Here is a 20,659-nt window from a genome sequence, read left to right on the forward strand (position 1 = left end):
GTAACCATGGTAAACATCGGGTTACTAAGTGCAGGGCCGCGCTTAGTAATCAGATATTTACCCTGGTTACCATTGTAAATGTTAAAAAAAAAAAAACACACAACATACTCACATTCCGGTGTCTGTCACGTCTCCCGCCATCAGCTTCCCGCACTGGCTGTGAGCGCCGGCCGTAAAGCACAGCGGTGACGTCACATTTACAATGGTAACCAGGGTAAACATCGGGTTACTAAGCGCGGCCCTGCACTTAGTAACCCGATGTTTACCCTGGTTACCCGTGGACTTCGGCATCGTTGGTCGCTGGAGAGCTGTCTGTGTGACAGCTCTCCAGCGACCACACAACGACTTACCAACGATCACGGCCAGGTCGTATCGCTGGTCGTGATCGTTGGTAAATCGTTTAGTGTAACGGTACCTTAAATCATTAAGAGATGCGTGGCTGTTCATGAATCTGGAGCATCTGACGAGTGGTGTGTGGCTCCAAGCACCACAGTAGAAATCTTACTTTAGTCTCTGACTGGAGTAAAAATTTTGGTGTAAGCTCGGCATGAATTAGACGAGATTTCATAAATCTCATACACACTCGTTTTTTTCCTGAATGAATTTGAGATGAGACTGGCAGTGTTTTTTTTTAAATTTGCAGCATTTTGCTTGTTTCAACTTTTTTCATCCATAGAAAATATTGAGAATGTACAAAAGCACTGCAAAATGCAGCAAACAGGTTTTAATGAGTAAAACTAACTTTATTAAACATGTAATGTAGACAGGTAACACAGGTAGTCCGTACCCCCTCACCCAAAAAAAAAACAAAAAAAAAACAACCGATGGTTTCACTCCTGGTTTTGGCTTACAAATAGTGATGTAAAATACTGACCAAATACTGCTAGTGTGACCGTGGCTTTAGAAGACATAAAAAAAAAAATTCTGGAAATACAGACATTTTACTGAAGCATCTTCTGCTTCAAAAATAATGCTGGTATGCCGATGTCTAAAAGACACCGTGTGTAAAAACTCTTAGGGTATGTTTCCACGTGCAGGAAACGCTGCGTGTCTGACGCTGCATAAAGCCGCAGCGTCAGACACGCAGCATCCAGATGTTACAGCATAGTGGAGGGGATTGAATAAAATCCCGTCTCCACTATGCGTGGTAACACGCACGCGGCGGCCCTGCGACTCCGGACATGCTGCGCGTCTTTTCAGATTGCAGCATGTCCGTATATCTTGCGGCAACTGCAAGATATAGCACAGGACCCTATGCGATGGGTGCGATGATGCCGGATGTGTGCTGTGAACACATCCGGCATCATCGCGTCCCAGAAGGGGGCGGGGCTTACCGCAGAGCGGCAAAGCCGCTCCGACGATACCGCCGGCCATCCTGAAAGTGGACACATATCCTTAGGCCACGCGCCCATGATCAATCGTAGCGTTTAGGAAGCAGCATATTTTCGCTATGTTCACAACGCTGCTTTCCAATTTACTGCACATGCGGATTTACCGCACGTAATGACATTCTATTGCTGAAAATACGCATAAATTCACATGCTGCGGCTCGTAAACTTGCATCCTGGATGAGTTTACGCAGCGTTAAAGAGAAGCACAGTGGGCATGGGATTTCTATAAAGCTCATCCACTGTTTGCAATGTAAAAAGCAGCATAAATACACTGTGTCTAAAACGCTGCCATTTCTGATCACGTAATAACACTTCCAGAGATCTTGGATCTCTGTCCATGATGGTCGATAGTCAATTGTCCTTTTAAAATAGTCAAAATGTATTTACTAACAACAACAATATAAAAAGGTTAAAAAAATAATAAGCAATATAAGGTAGATTTCTCTGCAAGCAACCCAGAGAATAGGAAGCAAAAATGTATACATCATACTTAGTAGTTCAAAAGCATATAGTAAGGCAGTAATTAATATTTAATATCCCCATGATTATTTAATATAGAAAAAAGTGCAAGTAGCGCTGAGAAACTTTCAGATTTTAGTATGTATAGGATTGTAGTAAATAAAAATGCAAGGTGCAATTTGGTGATTGCAGATCTGGATGGGTCCTGCGTTCTGTAGTGGTTGTAGGTAAGTACCTTTAAGTGCACGGAGCCCCATATAAGGATCACTCTCATGTAGTTGGTATATGGCTTTGACAAGTACAGAAATGGGAAATAATATGGTGTATAATTGATACTCAGTATAGCTTACTGCAAAGGTAAAGGACTCCTGTATGCTTGAGCTGCCACCCCAATGACACAATTTCACCTTAGCTTTTTCCAGAGGGGGTGTTGGATAAACGGTGTGAGGGATGCTTCTTAAATATAGCACTATTTGGGGCTGATTGGCTGGTGAAAGTGGTGGTCATGTGTGTTGACGCATGTGGTCATTATAGAACCAGAAACACATGGGCTACTTGCACATTGAACAAGTCTGTAGGAACCTGTTCACACACCATCAAGAAACTTGAAGACACAAAAGAGCACCCTGCTTATACAGGTACTATACAGATGATCAGGTTTTTAAATACATCATATAGGGATTATATACATTAGTTAGGACTGCTTTATATGAGTATACCTTGACAATTGGTGGAGCAGCTTAGAATACATTTTTTTGCAAAAAAACATATCAACTAAATACCCTGTTTTTTTTCCATCTTTTGACTAGCACTTGCTTATTACTGTGATTTTTTTTTACAACAGAGTATTTTTGGCCTCACTGTGCTCTTTTGTGTCTGCATGTGGTCATTATGTTACCTCCCGCAAGAAATTTGACTTCCTGTTCCCGAGCTGGAATGCATTGCACCTGCGTTGTCCTTGCGTCGTTTCAGCATTGCAAGGACATGCTGTGTTCTTAAAAGACGCGCTGCATGTCAATATCTGCGGGTCTGCCGCATGCGTCTTTTAATGCATAGTGGAGATGGGATGTCATGAAATCCCCTCCACTATGCTGTAACATCTGGAAGCTGCGTGCTTGACGCTGCGGCTCTACGCAGCATCAAACATGCAGCGTTTCCTGAACGTGGAAACATACCCTAAGAGGAAAAGTTTAAGGGTTCACGCACACTGGCATGTAAAATGAATGAGTGCAATCCAATTAAAAAAAAAAAAAAAAATCGGATTGAACTCGGGCCAATGTTATTCAATGAGGCAATCCAGGTCTGCAGATTTTTTATCAGCTGTATATGGCCTGAAAAATAAATTGCAGCATATTGTGATTTCACTCCAAAATCAAAGTGCGAAAAAAAATTAATTGCATGTCATAAGACTCTTCAGTATGGCATCAAATTTATTCGGATATATTACAATTCTGTAGAATAGGAAACCGTAAATGGTCCTGTAAAAGATTAATAGCTGCTGAGTAAAAAAAACAGAATTCATACAGACAACACACGGAGGACAAGTGAGAAAAGAATCGGCACGCTCTCCTGGATGAGAATGGGACCGATTATTTATATGCAAGCGTGAGTGAACCCTAATAGAAACTTGTCACCACTTCTGTATTTTTCACCCGCTCCTGGTTTTGACTTACAAATGCTGAGGTAAAAAACTGAGCAAATCCTGAACATGTGACCATGGTCCACCATGCTGCAGATATCAACACGCACCACAAGACACTTTACGCTGAGTAAAAAAAGCAGAGAAGGCATGAGATTTCTATAAATCCCATCCACATTGCTGGAACTGTAAGACACCGCAAAAATATGCAGAATCAAAAATGCACCAAAAGTTCATTGTGGGAATGTAGTCTAAGGATATGTTCACACGCTGTCTTTTTCCTGCAGTAAAAAATGTTCATTTTTCAAGTGGAAAAAGCTTCAGGAATAGCTCTTTTTTGCTGGTGTTTTCATGGTGTTTTCTAATCCTGAACATTTTTGCTCATTTCCTGAAGTGTTTTGTTGACTTTTTTTTAAACTTATTTTTTTTAAAATCCGTTTAGCAATTATAATCTCTGTAGGGGAAGCATGGTGTGCAGACACTGAGGTAACTAGGAAGGGCCTTACCGACCTGCTTTTTTTTTTAATCCTTGGGCACCTCCTTTTATGTATCTGATCTTACTTCATTATGATGTTGCTTGTCCAAAATTGTGTCTTTTTGTATATAAATAAAATTGAGATTTTTTGTAGCTTTGACTCATCTTCTCCTGCATTTTATGCTTAGTTTTTTTTAGTCTACTCTACTCCATTTTTTCTTGGGCCCTATTGGCATACAAATGCATTACTTTGAGTCATGTTTAGTTGGAGACTTTTTGCATGTTTGGTGCCTATGAACTAGTAGTGACCTGAAGAATCATAATGGCAGGTCAGTTTTAGCATTTGGCGAACACGGTGAAAAAAAAATGGAATTGCACTTTTTTTTTGCAATTTCACCGCACTTGGAATTTTTTTCCCGTTTTCCAGTACACGAAATGTCAAAACCAATGGTGTCGTTTAAAAGTACATCTTGTCCTGCAAAAAACAAGCCCTCACATGGCTATTTTGACCAAAAAATTTAAAAAAGTTATGGCTCTGGGAAAATGGGGAGCAAAAAAAAACGAAAACACAAAAACGGAAAATGGCCGAGGGTTAAGGGGTCATATGGGTGTTACACAATGAATAAAACATTTGTGTTTTTTGAGGCCATAACATTTACAAAATGCTCAAAAAGATGCCACTGGGTGTTTTGGCTTCTTTTTAGCCTTCATATTAGCTTCTATTGAATAATATTAATTGACTTCCTACCAGAAATCCTGCATGTTCTTGTTATGCAAATGGTCTCTTCAGAGATAGAGGACTTGACCCCTCTTGCCCAGGAGTGACCATACCTCTCAGGGTCTATAGTCACTCCTAAATCTCAGATGAGGGTGCGCGTAACTGTCCTTCAATCTACCTGCCGGCAGCTTACAAATGAATACAATAAAATACATTTTTCAGTGGAAGGTGATCATTTTCTGCTTTCACTACTTGATGTTAATAGATAGAAATATAGTAGATCTAATTGAGTTGTTTTATTAGAGGATGAATTCAGAGATGTAATACATAAAGGATAACACACAGATCATATACAAGAACATATCGAAACTTTCTCCTTACTTTCCATTGATGACGCCATCTGGGTTCAGCATTGGAACAATCTTGAAAATGAACATTTCTCTGAGGATCTGTGCAATAGGGTCACTGCTGGTAAGAAACTCCAATGTCCCCTTCATCACCCAGCTGGCATTGCTCTCCCCTGGGTGTACCCGAGCAGTAAGCACCATGCACTGCCGACTACCTGCAACAAGCACAATACACACGAGTCATACATACAATCACAGTCTGCAATATGACGTTTTATAGCTCGATTGAGACACTCTGACGAAAGCTCATGAAATAAATGCCACACACACCATGAGCAGGCTTCATTCTGAAGAAAAGAAAAACCTCAAAAAATAAAAGGAGTAAAAGCGCCTGACAGATTATCACTGTCCGTAGTGCACTTGATATCTCCGTTTCAGCTAATATACGGCTGCAGTCTTTTTTGCAAACACCATGAAGAACCAAACAAAAAAACTGCTACAAATAAAACCACCCTAATGTAAGGGCACATATGGTTACTGACACAATATGCGCATGTTTTTCTGCAAGTCCTTATCAAACAAATTATATAATCGCTGAAATATCTACACCTGTATTAGATGTATAAGAACGCCTTCAGTTTTTACAGAGGGTTTTTTTGTCTATAAAAACACTTTCTTTAAACAATCATAAAAATAACACCAAAAGAAAACTCAAGTGCAGAAAAATTGTAATGGACTAACTAATAATATAAAGAATGCATTTAATGTATGACTGCTCCGATATGTCAAATACTTTATACAGTCAAACATATGTTCCAAAAGAGGCACTGTATTATCTCCTCCTCCCTACCGTAGGCCTGCGAAAGGCAGGGGGACAAAAAGGCCTACATAAACTCTATTAGGCCGGGATCACACATGCAAGAAACGTCCGAGTCTCGCATGTGAAATCCAAGCTCTGACGCCGGCGCTCCAGAGCGGAGCGTGCGGCTCCATGTGTTGCTATGCGGCCGCACGCTCCGCTCCACAGTGCCGGCACCAGAGCTTGGATTTCACATGCGAGACACGGACGTGTTTCTAGCATGTGTGATCCCGGCCTTATAGAAAAAATCCCAGGTACAACCACACATGGCCCAGGAAACCCTACATGTCCAATGTCATCCCTACCTGCAGGGTGGAGCTTGGTGTCCTAATAAGCAATGTTTGGCGCTCCCGCTCCACCATGGCTGTCCCTCAGTTACCCTGCAGGCCCTGTGCTTAATTAGATGCAGGGAACCTAGGCCAGACAATGAACAACTAGGCTAAAGGTGGGGACTGGAAGCTGGGTTACACGAGGTAAACAAAGATAAAAGTTACTTATCATGCTGACATGGATAGATATCAGATGCTTCTATGCCTCTGCGTGTTTCTCTTGGATGGTTTATCAGGAGGCTGGTATATTCATGCGAGGTATATTTGCTTATAAGGTGATTAGAGACCATTGATATCCATATCTATCCGCATCAGTAGAGGAGCACTGAAGATGGTTCGTGGCTGGGTCTTCAAGCATTACAATGATCTGAGACACAAAGCCAGGGCAACTAAGTGTACGTTCACATTAGCGTTACGCTAATGTGCGTCGCTGTTGCGTCGGCGACGCAGCGGCGACGCGCCCCTATGTTTAACATAGGGGACGCGTGCGTTTTTTTGGTCGCGTTTTTCAACACGTGCATCGTTTCCGACGCTAGCGTCGGACGCAAGAAAATGCAACAAGTTGCATTTTTCGTGCGTCCGATTTTCGTCAAAAAACGACGCACGCGTCGCAAAACGCAGCGTTTTTGCGCGCGTTTTGCGCGTGTTTTTTGTGCGTCGTGCGTTGCGTCGCCGACGCACCGCCGCGCAACGCAAATGTGAACGTAGCCTAAGTAGTGGCCAAGCCAGTCTTCACACCTGAACCCAATAGAAAATCATTGAGTTTCATCTCCCTCCAAAGTTGACCAGCAACAGCCCCAAAACCTGAAAGATCTGGAGAAGGTCTGTACGGAAGAGTGGGACAAAATCCCTGCTGCAGTTTGTGCAAACTTGTTTTCTTCTATTGAATCAAATACTTATTTTGTGTAATAAAATCATAATTATCAAATTAATTATGTAAAAGTCATAAAATGTGGTTTTCTGGAGTTTTTTTTTTTTCAGATTTTGTCACACAGTTGATGTGTATCTACGATAAAAATTACCGACTGCTCCATTCTTTATAGGTGGGAAAAATCGACAGTGTATCAAATACTTATTTTCCCCACTGTAATGCATTACCAGCCAAGTAGATAAGCTCTCAATAGGCTGATTCAGGCAAGCATACAGTAGTATATGGGCACGTGCCGTCCATATGCACAAAGGACTGCCCGTGCATCCATTATAGCCAGTATTCCAAGACACACAACCAATTTTCAACATGTACTAATGATCTGTGTAGGGAAAAATGCAGCAGGTGCTTCTTTTTTCTTTATGAACCAAATTAGTATATATACACATTCCAAGCAGCCACTGCACACATCCAATATTGGGACAAGCATGTGGTGCCAATCACGTCCAATATTTGCTAATTTTGCAACATTATAATGAAACAAGCAACTTTTTGGAAGATGAAAAAAGTTTAAAGATAAAAACAAAGAACATTTATTATTTTGCGCACAATTCATGGACTGCGTGCACTGCTTTCAAGACTCATCTATTCAGTGCATTCCCTTCATGCACTGAACGAATCTCTTTCATGATGTATTCACAATAAGGTCGGGGTCACACTTGCGAGTGCAATGTGAGAAACGCGCGCCTCAATCCCCGCCACTGCCGCCAGCACTTGGGACTGGAACATGCGGCAGCAAGTACTTCTATGCAGGCGGTCTCGAGTGCCGGGTATTGAGGCGCGAGTTTCTCGCATTATACTCGCGAGTGTGACCCCGGCCTAAGTTTGCTTATAGTCTCTTCTGAAAAAAAAGCGGACTTTATCTGTGGCACCACCTATTCGATGTAGAAATCCTAAAAGCCACTATAGACACTTTAATGAGCTCTGCTTTCTGACTTAGGCCATGTTCATGGTCATGTGGAGTATTTGGTCAGTATTTTACTTCAGTATTTGTAAGCCAAAACCAGGAGTGGAACAATCAGAGGAAAAATATAATAGAGACACGTCCCCACTTCTGTATTTATCACCCACTCCTGGTCTTGACTTACAAATACTGATGTGAAATACTGACCAAATACTTTAAGTGTGAACATGGCCTTAGGATGAGAGTCCAAACCAGAAACTCCTTTTTGCAGACACGAGCTTTGATACCTTGGCATCAAGTGTGACCCAGAAAGCATTTGACCTCTTGTGCTGGTTGTTGACCCGGCAGCACAGTTTGGAGTATAACACAAAGTGAGTGAATGGAGCAGGTGTATGTGCTTTGGCTATGAATATCTCATAGGGAATGTAAATTGAATATTGCTCAGGAGGGCCAGACACTTAGTTGCATGTATAGCAAGCTAATAGCAGAATGTGTACAAAGCTAATTGTGCTTATTATGGAACAGTTCTGCGACATTAGATGTATAGAGATCATTAATTACCATGCAATTAGCTACTTAGCTGTTTTATCATCTACTTAGTCCACATACGGAAACTGGATAATGCCTGAACCTCTTTGTGAGGCTGACATGTTGAAGATGGACTGTGTCTTGTATACATATCACTTTTTCTTTTATGGGTTCAAAAAGTAAATGTCTTAATAAATGTCAGGGTTTGTGTAGAAACTGGAGATGGAAAAACATTTATCCACTTTCATAACTGCTTGTGATAAAGGCATATTCATATTAAGAAAATTTCTCATGCACATAACTAGGACATGTAGAGCAATTAATTATTACACACCAAAAAAATACGGACATGCGTAACATCCATGTCATTACCCATCCCCTCTGTTTCTGTTTTGATCGCTAGGTGGCGCTGCTCAATTGTTGTAGGCAACATAAGGGTATGTGCACACGTTGCAGATTCCATTGCGGATTTTTCCTCGCGGATTCTGCAGAATCCACAGGTAAAATGACCTGGGTTTTCTGCAGATTTTGTGCGGAGCTAGCCTGCATTTTTACATCTGCAGATTCCTATAATGGAAGAAGTGTAAAAACGCTGCTGATTCCGCACAAAGAATTGACATGCTTCAGAAAATAAACTGTTGCATTTCTGCGCTGATATTTCCGCAGCATGTGCACAGCGGACTTGGTTTTCCATAGGTTTACATGGTACTGTACACTGCATGGAAAACTGCTGATCTGCAGCCAAATCTGCAACGTGTGCACATACCCTGACAGTTCTGTTTAGTTCTCTTTGGCAGGACTGTTCAATATACCAACCCCTGTCTTCTACTGCCAGTTTTAAGCTTGTCTTTATGGAGCGCCCCCGTGGGGCATTGGGGTACTCGGAGCCATGCCCTATGGTTCTTTAAGGGGATGTTACGGTGGCTAACCCAGTCCGTGGCCCTAGGAATGTCCGTTGTAAATGGGGGAAAGGTCTTTAAAGGGATAATGTTCGTGACGCCACCTGTGGTATTCGGTCAGGGTGACTGACGCTGCTTAGGGGTCCGCTGGGGTGATGTTATGGTATACCTTCCCACAGGTCAAGTATGTCCCCAGGACTTCCCAGTGTGTGGATGGTGAAAGTCGCAGTGAAGAACGAGGACACAAGGTTGCAGTCTCTTTACCTTTACTGAAGGCTTTAGCGTCCACAGTCCAGGGTAGGGACCACAGGGTAGGCAGAGTCCGGCCGGTCAGAAGGCAAATCCAGAGTCCCCTTATCCAGGTGGAAATCAGTAGCCTTCCTCTAGCGCCTGGATGTTGTAGTACCTCCCTGCTGTGCGTCTCGGTAAGGTCCTCACAACTGTTGTGGATGTTATGTCTATCTCTCTCTGTCCCCCTGATGGTAAGGATAGGACAAACCCGTATGACTGATGGCCTGAGGCTTTTTACAGGGACTCTAGCATGCCCCGGCCCCCACAATTGCCACCGTGCCTCCTGGGTATAAGGTCGGGCAACTAATATGGAATTAGCTGTTCTGCTGGACTCTGGAGCCAGGGTTGGGGACGATGACTCCCTCGGTGTTCCAGCTACCGGCTTCTGCGCCTCAGAAGGAGGCAGCCTTTTACAGGGCAGAACTCCTTCTGGTTTCCTCTCCCTTTGCTATGACCTCGTTTCTCACTCTCTGCAACACAATTCTACTTCAATGTCTCTTTCTTAGGATGCTGCCACATCGGTAGGCAGGCGCAGCTCCGTCTCCTTCTGTCTAGGCCTCTGACAGGATCCCACCCCTGTCAGGGACCCACTACCTGAGTTGAGCTCAGATAGCTAACTGAGTGAAGCCAAGTCAGCGTCCGCCAGACTGGTGCTGCCTGGGTGAAGCCCAGTCAGCTTCTGACTAACTTTCTATCCAGACCACCAGTTTTACCTTATTGTGAAGAGTGCCCTACTAAAGAGGAGCATAGCTCCCCCTGGTGGACTGGAGTGTGTAGTGTGGTGTGTGGTATGTGATTCCTGGTAAAGCGATCTCCTATATTGCCTTCAGACGTAACATCACTCCCCCTGGTGGAAGAATGACATTACTGCAACAACCAGGACCCTGGGGTGCTGCACTTATCTGGTCCACACACCTACATGTGACATCTGGTGTTCTAGTGATTATTTGTGATTTAGGCTGCCGTCACACTAGCAGTATTTGGTCAGTATTTTACATCAGTAATTGTAAGCCAAAACCAGGAGTGGAACAAATAGAGGAAAAGTATAATAGAAACATATGCACCACTTCTGTATTATCACCCACTCCTGGCTTTGGCTTACAAATACTGATGTAAAATACTGACCAAATACTGCTAGTGTGACGGCTGCCTTAGATTGTGGCTCATTTTCTGATTTTTCTTCTTTCTTACAATTTTGTCCTTATCCGTATTGACCCAGCTATCTGACCACTCCTGCCAGCTTGCTCCACAGGCCAGCTGCAACTCCTTGTACTCAACTCAGGCCTCCTGAATAAATCAACTTCCCTGAACAAGGATTAAAGGGTAAGGCCGGCGTCATATTGGCGTTTTAAACGGCCGAGTGCAGTGCGATAAAAAAAAAAAATCGCATTGCCCTCGGACCAATGTTCAGCTATGGGGCAGCTCCCAGCAGCCGACTTTTTTTCGGCCATATTCCTTGGTCAGAGACCATCGCAGCATGCTGCGATGGTCTCGGACCGAGGAAAACTCTCGGCTCACTTGCACCCATATAAGCCTATGGGTGCAAGTGAGACAGCGCACACCACTCGGATATCATCGAAGTGCTGTGCGTTATAAGCGGCCCCCAGCAATGGAGGAGATGGAGAAATTCATTTCTCCGCCTCCTCCGCAGCTGTGCTCCGATCCTCCCTATGCGAGGGAATCAGAGCACAGATGCATGACACTCGTCTCCAGCTCTGCTGCGAGCAGGAGCCGAGTGTCATTACCATATCGCATCCGATGATCTCGCATCGGATGCAATACGCCAGTGTGATGTCGGCCTAAAAGCTATGGTTTCCACTGGAACTAGCTAGGCAGAGAAAGGGCGGTTTCACACGTCAGTGCCTCCGGTACATGTAGTGACAGTTTTGTCACGTACCGTAGATACTGACACATGTAGACCCATTCAAGAGAATGGGTCTGTGCATATGTCAGCGGACCCTGTGTTCGTGTGCAAAACGGATAGACATGTCTGCTTTTTACTAGCAGCACGTACCGCAATACGTCCCGCACACGAAGAACAGTGTACACTGTATTCAGAAACTTTCCCACGCTTAAGAGTTAATTTGAGTTCATGCCGCCAGGGGGCGCAGCTTCGGTGACTTCACCGCTAGTCACTGAAGCTCCGCCCCCTGCATTTCATTAATTCCCCAGTCGTTTACAGCCGGGAGCGGTCACATTAGCAGCACTCCTGGTTGTAAAATGTAAATGCCCCCAGATATGGATTACTGCGTGGGACTTGACAGGTATGGGATATTGTTGCTATTTTATTTTGGAATTTTTTACCGGAGAACGAGGGCTTCACTTGGATTGAGCATGCAATAAAGATATTAATGACCTGTGTATTTCATTATTTCATTAAAATACTTTTTTTCTTACTGTGTCTTTTATTAACTCTTTAAGAACTGTGGGATTGACACCTCTCCATTACTAAGCTGGCTTAATGTCAGCTTACAACAGCAGTGTGCAATATTACCCCATATGCCAATGCTACAGGGCAGTGGAAAGAATCGGGCAAATCTCCAGAATTGGTGCATCTAATAGATGCGCCTTTTCTAGGCAGTTGCGGGCTGCTTTTTTAAGGCTGGGTAGAGCCATATCCATGGCCCCTTACCAGCCTGAGAAAAGCAGCCCGCACCTGTGACTTTTGCCGAGTTAGTTGGAAAATATAGGGGGACCCCACATCGGGTTTTCTTTCATTCATTTTTCCCTGCTCGCGCTGCTGCCGGCAGAGCAGGGGACAATGGATGAAAGCCGCGTTCAGCACCACACGCAGGGGACAGCTGCTTCCCGGCTGCCGTCTGTGTCGTCCTGATGCAGCACACGGCTGGACGTGTGAAACCGCCCTAACTAGAGCAAAGCCTGCCCATGGAAATCCTAGCTAAGGCTGAAAGACAACAACAGAGTCACTTTACACCATGTCTATTAGATATTTGCAGCATTTTACTGAAGGGTTAGTCCTACAGGGAGAGGTCTTATAGACTGTAATTGAGAGATTGGGTGCATGTTATGTAACCCCATTCCGCGATTCCCGCAAGTATTTTTCAATCCAGTGTCCGCAAAGAAAAAAAAAGCGGAGACCTGTTCAACTTGTTTCAATTTAAAGGGACACTGTCATCTGAATTTGGAGGGAACAATCTTCAGCCATGGAGGCGGGGTTTTTGGGTGTTTGATTCACCCTTTCCTTACCCACTGGCTGCATGCTGGCTGCAATATTGGATTGAAGTTCATTCTCTGTCCTCCATAGTACACGCCTGCGCAACATGATATGAGACATGGTTTACATACAGTAAACCATCTCATATCCCCATTTTTTTTGCATATTCCACACTACTAATGTTAGTAGTGTGCATGTGCAAAATTTGGGCGCTCTAGCTATTAAATTAAAGGGTTAAATGGCGGAAAAAATTAGCGTAATTATGACACCTATCCATTATTAATCCAATAGTCTGAAATGGTTAAAAAAAAACACAAACACATTATTACAAAGTCTTTTAATGAAATAAAAACACAGGTTGTTGGAATATTTTATTATCCTGGTAATCCACCTGAAGACCCTCGCTCTGTATCAAAGGAAAAAAAAAACAACAATATCTCATACCTTCCGATGATCTGTCACGTCCCACGATGTAAATCCATCTGAAGGGGTTACAAATTTTTACAGGCAGGGGCTTTGCTATAATGCAGCTGTTCTCCTGCCTGTAAAACCCCAGCGAATGAATGTAAAGTAGGTCAATGACCTGTAGTTACCTTCATTCGCGGTGATGCGCCCTCTACTGGATGTCCTTCGAGCGTGGGAAAAAAAAAAATCAGAAAAGTTCCCAGGCTCGAGTTCATATGAGGACAACCAGCAGAGGGCGCATCACCGCGACTGAAGGTAACTACAGGTCATTGACCTACTTTACATTCATTCGCTGGGGTTTTACAGCCAGGAGCAAAGTGCATTAGCAGAGCTCCTGCCTGTAAAAAAATTTAACCCCTTCAGATGGATTTACATCGTGGGACGTGACAGATCATCGGAAGGTATGAGATATTGTTGTTTCTTTATTTTTCCTTTGTTACAGAGCGAGGGTCTTCAGGTGGATTACCAGGATAATAAAATATTCCAACAATCTGTGTTTTTATTTCATTAAAAGACTTTGTAATAATGTGTTTGTGTTTTTTTAACCATTTCAGACTATTGGATTAATAATGGATAGGTGTCATAATTGATGCCTCTCCATTATTAATCTGGCTTAATGTCACCTTACAATAGCAAGGTGACATTAACCCTTCATTACCCCATATCCCACCGCTACACGGGAATGGGAAGAGAGTGGCCAAGTGCCAGAATAGGCGCATCTTCCAGATGTGCCTTTTCTGGGGTGGCTGGGGGCAGATGTTTTTAGCCATGGGGGCCAATAACCGTGGACCCTCTTCAGGCTATTAATATCTGCCCTCAGTCACTGGCTTTACTACTCTGGCGTAGAAAATTGCGTGGGAGCCAATTTTTTCCGCCATTTAACCCTTTAATTTAATAGCTAGAGTGCCCAAATTTTGCACATACACACTACTAACAGTAGTGTGAAATATGCAAAAAAAATGGGGGTATCAGATGGTTTACTGTATGTAAACCATGTCTCATATCATGTCGGATTTAGGAAGGAGAAATGAAAAGCCGGTAATTGAATTACCGGCTTTAAAGCTATTTTGCGCTGTATGAAATATTAATATATATACATATATGTGTCTCACTAATATATATATATATATATACTAGATTGTTGCCCGATTCTAACGCATCGGGTATTCTAGAATATGCATGTCACTGTAATATATGGACAATGATGATTCCATAATTCGCGGCAGACTGTGCCCGTTGCTGATTGGTCGAGGCAACCTTTATGACATCATCGTCGCCATGGCAACCATTATGACATCATCGTCGCTGTGCCCGTTGCTGATTGGTCGAGGCCTGGCGGCCTCGACCAATCAGAGAGCCGGGATTTCCAGGACAGACAGACAGACAGACAGACAGACGGAAAAACCCTTAGACAATTATATATATAGATATATATATATATATATATATATATATATATATATATATATATATATATATATATATATATATATATATATATATATACTAGATTGTGGCCCGATTCTAACGCATCGGGTATTCTAGAATATGCATGTCCCCGTAGTATATGGACAATGATAATTCCAGAATTCGCGGCAGACTTTGACCGTCGCTGATTGGTCGAGGCAACCTTTATGACATCATCGTCGCCATGGCAACCATTATGACATCATCATCGCTGTGCCCGTTGCTGATTGGTCGAGGCCTGGCGGCCTCGACCAATCAGACGCGGGATTTCTACGTCCTTTATGACATCATCGTCGCTGTGCCCGTTGCTGATTGGTCGAGGCCTGGCGGCCTCGACCAATCAGAGACGCGGGATTTCTACGTCGATGCTGTGCCGGTCTCTGATTGGTCGAGGCCTGGCGGCCTCGACCAATCAGAGAGCCGGGATTTCCAGGACAGACAGACAGACAGACAGACGGAAAAACCCTTAGGCAATTATATATATAGATATACCTATTCTATGTGTACACATTTATTCTACCTATTCTAATGTAAGCTGTCAGTGTGATTTTACTGTACACCGCACTGAATTGCCGGCTTTTCTCTCTAACACCGCTGCGTATTTCTTGCAAGTCACACTGCTGGTCCGTGTGTAATCTGTATTTTTCTGGCCCCCATAGACTTTCATTGGCGTATTTTTTGCGCAATACGGTGACAAACGCAGCATGCTGCGATTTTCTACGGCCGTAGAAAGCTGTATAATGCGGATCAGTAAAATACGGCTGATAGGAGCTGGGGCATAGAGAAGCATTGTACTGTATGCAATCCGTAATTTCAGCACCTCTCTTACGTCCATAAAACACGGTAGTGTGACGCCGGCCTTAGAAGTACCAACATCTTTGAGGATAGAAAAAAAAATACATGTTGCCAAAAATGCATCACTCAACCACACTGGTTAGATAAATGTCCTGACACTGCAAATGACAAAGCTAGTATCTTTCATCTGATTCTACTAATAAAAGAACCCTACTGTGTCTACATCTGTGATACAAATCCTGCACTTTTCCTCTTACCACAGACTGTATTATCAGGCTGCATTTATATTGCATGATCCTTCTGAACACTTGACATAAGCGCTAGATAGATGTTTTCTGGGCCCCAGACTGATAAACTGGTACATTAGGCACATTTTATGCTGTGTTCACATGTGACACAGAGCCTACATTGCAGATTCTGTCATTTATGGTGGTACAAAGATCGCTAAGTATTTGTCAAGATAAAATTACAGACGCTTCTGCTTCTCAATCTCAAATATTTCTGGAGAGGAGTCATCGGAGAGATGGCGGTGAACTGCATGGCTTACTCTAGTCACCTGTAGAGGAGTTTGGAAAGTCAGAAAGCTTGGCAACATTAATAACAATGTTCTAAACTCCCACGGAAATGAATGGAGAGAACCACATATGTGCGGCCAGCTTTCCGTTCCAGTGTGGCCCATTCTCAAAAATAGAAGTGGATCTCCGTGGTCTATTACAGATTTATAACAAACTTTGGATGTGCTAAAAATGTGCAAAAAGGGGGCAACTCCTTTTTTAAAGGGATTCTAACTAGTGATGAGCGAATATACTCATTACTCGAGATTTCTCTAGCATGCTCTGGGGTCCTCCGAGTATTTTTTAGTGCTTGGAGATTTTTTTTTTTCTGCCGCAGCTGAATGATTTACATCTATTAGCCAGCATAAGTACATGTGGGGGTTCCCTAGCAACCAGGCAACCCCCACATGTACTTATGCTGGCTAATAGATGTAAATCATTCAGCTGCGGCAAAAAAAGCAAAATTTCCGAGAACTAAAAAATACTCGGAGGACCCCAGAGCATGCTAGAGAAATCTTTAGTAACGAGTATATTCGCTCATCACTAATTCTAACACAAAAATAGCTCTACAGTAGGGAATGTTACAAAAATAAAAAATACATTTTGTTACCCCTTGAATTATTTCATTGTCACAGCTCCGGTGGTCCATGCTTGTACTACATTGATGATATCCCATCCATCATTCATGTAACCAGTGCAGCCAATCACTGGCATTGGCAGTCGAGTTCTATACAGGCAAACATCACAGGTAAAGCCACTGACTGGCAGCAGTGGTCCTGTGACTAATACCAGGATGCCATCACTCCAGGTATCCAGATAGGTAGCATTGGAGCAGCGGGAGATTCAATAGGTATGGCCGGGGACACACACAACGTATAAAAAAACGGTCCGTTTTTGACGGACGAGAATCGCACAAATGTTACCAAAACAGTGATCCGAGTGCAGTGCGAGGATGCGATTTTCTCGCATCAAATGATCCGTTTGACATCCGTGTGACATCCGTATGGCTTCCGTATGGCGAGAATTTCTCGCAGGCTTGCAAAATGGACATATAACGGTTTTTCCACCTGAAAAAATTTAAATCATCACCAAGAACATTATTTAATGGCCCTAAACACAGGTGCCACCCACCAATCTATGCAGTAGAGTCCCTGCTTGTGTTGGTGCACTTCGGATTGATGAGCAACATGTCTGATCGACTGACTTTCAACACCACAGAGCGTGTGCTTTTCAACTGGGTACTTTCCCAACGTTTTGGCCAGCCATACCCAGTTATTGTAGATCCGAGGAGGCGGAGACGGATGTGGGTACATCCACTTATCAAACAACGTATCAATAAAGGCCATTTCAGCCGTCTGTATGCTGCTCTGAGGACTAATCCGGACAAGTTCTTCAACTATTATCGGATGAGGATTCAAACCTTTGACATTTTGTTGGAGATTTTGCGTCCAGGGATCACGAAGAAGGACACCAGGATGCGCAAATCTATTTCAGCTGAGGAGCGCCTTATCCTTACCTTGCGGTATGCCTTAATACTAATTGACCCAATATGTTACTCATTTTTTTGTCGATACCCCTTCTTCAAATTATATACTTAAATGGTTAAGTAACTTCAACATAATTTTTACTTATTTTCTTAATGTAATTTTTTAAAAAGATCAAAGCCATAGCTTTTTTTTTTTTTTAAATTAATTTGATTGCCCCATATCACCCTGTATTGTGTTAATTTTATCTTTGATAAAAATATTATTTTGTCTTTTAGCTTCCTTGCCACTGGCCTATCATATGCGGCCCTGCATTTAGAGTTTTTATTGGGCAAATCTACAATTTCTGGGATTGTGCGGGATACATGCACGGAAATCTGGAGAAGACTCCATCAAGAGGTGATGCCTGAACCAAAAATTGCAGACTGGTTACGTATTGCTCAAGGATTTCAGGACACATGCCAGTTTCCGCACTGTATTGGGGCTCTTGACGGAAAGCACATCCGTGTGCGTAAGCCGCCAGGCTCAGGGACCCAATTCTATAATTATAAACAGTTTTTCTCTGTAGTGCTGTTGGCCCTAGTCGACAGCAACTACAGGTTTATAATTGTAGATATTGGGGCCTATGGGAGAACTGGAGACTCTAGAGTCTTCAGTTCTTCCATTATGGGTCGGCGGCTGCGCAACAATGAATTGGATCTCCCACCCCCAAGTCACATACCAGGTGCTAATTTGGATGCGGTGCCTTACATGATGGTAGCAGATGAGGCCTTTCAATTATCAAGGAACGTCATGAGACCCTATCCACGGAGAGGCCTGGACTACCGGCGCAGAATCTTTAATTTGCGTCTTTCCCGTGCCCGCCGTCTGGTCGAGTGTTCATTTGGCATTCTCAGTGCAAAATGGCGGGTCCTTCAGTCTGCAATCCAACTGAGTGAAGGCAATGTAAATGGTGTGATAAAAGCATGTGTTGTTCTTCACAACTTTACAAGAGACCATGATTGCCCATCATCTGCTGCAGATGACATTGATTATGCAAATACTGTCTTGACAACTACACGTGTTCGTCCTTCACGTCGTCAGCCCTCTGGCCTAAAAGTTCGTGATGTTTTAACCAATTTTTTTGTGTCACCAGAGGGATCTACGGTTTGGCAAGACAATGCTGTTTTGCCTTAATTTTTGTTTAGATTCTAAGTTAATAAATCACATAATTTCCTTCAGAAATTTGTGTAATATGTATCTGATGATGAAAAGATGTAAGTGTGTAAAGCTGACAAATCATGTATGTAGCTGGACCAAGACATAAGACTCTGTTTTCAGAACAAATTTTTACTGCTCTGCGCATATATATATGCATTCCAAAAACATATTACAATTTTCATATGTAATTTAAACAAAACAAACAACACAGCTTTACATGCCATGGTCACAAAAAACTAAGGCCAACAAAAGGCCAAAATGACAGGCAAAATCTAACATCCAAAACATTACAGGTTATGGTAGGTTGGGGGTGGTGATGGTGATGGCGGGTGTCCAGCATGTGCGGAACTTGGCCTGGGTGGTTGACCAACCACTCTGTCTACCTGTGTTATTGCAGATAGAAATTGCGGGTGTTGCTGCAAGCTGCGATCATGTGTATGACCTAACACTTGATGTGGAGGGTAGAAGGGCATCAAGTCCTGGCTACTGGCTTGACCCATTTGTTCCGAACCCCCAATATGACCATGTCGTGCAGACACATGTTGGGACCAGCCTCCAAACATGTGTCTGTTCAAGTGGTCAGATTGGGGATGTGCTGCAAAATCATAAATACCCCTGTTTTGGCCTTGTTGTGTGGTTTGTGCAGGCTGTGGAGCTATAGGTTGCGGGGGTGGTGCTGACACAGTTTGTGATTGGTCCTGTGGAAGGTCTTGCACCGCCAGAAGGTTGGTAGATGACATTTGCCACCGTTCAAGATAATTAAAGATATTAGTTGGGTTGTTTGGGGGTGTTGCCGCATCTAGCAAAATTTGGATGCAACCTCTGGTCCGCAGCCTGAGCGAGCGGGGAATGGGACGTAAATAGCGGGCAAGACTGCGGAAGTAAGCTTCCTCCCCATCATCGTTGGCAGCTCGGGACAAATAGTCCAACACCCCGGTATCAACTTGCCTCCTGGTGCCAATGTTCAAAGCCACCCTTCTGCGACGACCACGGTTTGGTCTGGTAGTAGGCTGTGGAGATGTATCCAGAGCCAATGTTGGACTGCTGCTCTGGCCTCCTTCATCAACCACAGGATTTGCCTCCTGTGGAGCGGTAGACGCTGCTACTGGTTGTGGTGGTGGGGGAGGGTGGTTGCTGCCTGTTGCTTGCCCAGATGGTCCAGCCAATTCTGCATCTTCAGCAACAGGGTCAATCAGCAACTCAGAGTCAGATCCAGTCTCTCTTTCAGTCAGATTTGACTCTGTTCTGTATTTCACAAAACATTATTTATATTAAAAAATACATACATATTCACATCATAAAATGTGTTAAATATTTGTACACATGCATGCACTTACGGTCGTAGCTCCATCACCGGGGCAAGAAAATTTAGGCGGTCATAATAAAGGTATTTCCTTTTTTTGGGGGCTGCATCACCACTCCGCCCATGAACTTGACGCTCACGCCGGTATTGGTCCCGGCAACTCTGCCAGCATCTATTTACATCATTGACTGCAAATATACAAAACATTTGAGATAAATATCACACACAAACAGTTACAGGCTTTGCAAAAACACATGGGCTAGGGGGACATAAAATTCCTTTGGCCCTATATTAACGGACTATAGCTAAATTAATTTAAAGCCATATTTGTGTCTCTTGGGAATGTTTTGGCATCTTCAACCAAGAGCATGGATGATTTACTAACATCATAAGCAAAACACATATGATGCTTTCAGGCTTACATGAAAAAAAAAAAATTTGAAGAATGG

The 20,659-nt window shown here is 43.3% G+C and overlaps 1 protein-coding gene across 1 annotated transcript in view; it reads right to left on the reverse strand.

Moving 5' to 3' along the window:
• Window positions 1-20,659, reverse strand: part of AGBL1 (AGBL carboxypeptidase 1) — a 1,336,772-nt gene that overhangs the window by 908,765 nt on the left and 407,348 nt on the right. Inside the window, exon 18 of the mRNA XM_069762409.1 lies at window positions 5,064-5,244. Within this exon, the coding sequence (XP_069618510.1) occupies window positions 5,064-5,244 (181 nt within the window). The remainder of the gene's footprint in view (window positions 1-5,063; window positions 5,245-20,659) is intronic.

Source organism: Ranitomeya imitator, chromosome 4, assembly GCF_032444005.1.
Source record: "Ranitomeya imitator isolate aRanImi1 chromosome 4, aRanImi1.pri, whole genome shotgun sequence".
NCBI classification, from domain to species: domain Eukaryota; kingdom Metazoa; phylum Chordata; class Amphibia; order Anura; family Dendrobatidae; genus Ranitomeya; species Ranitomeya imitator.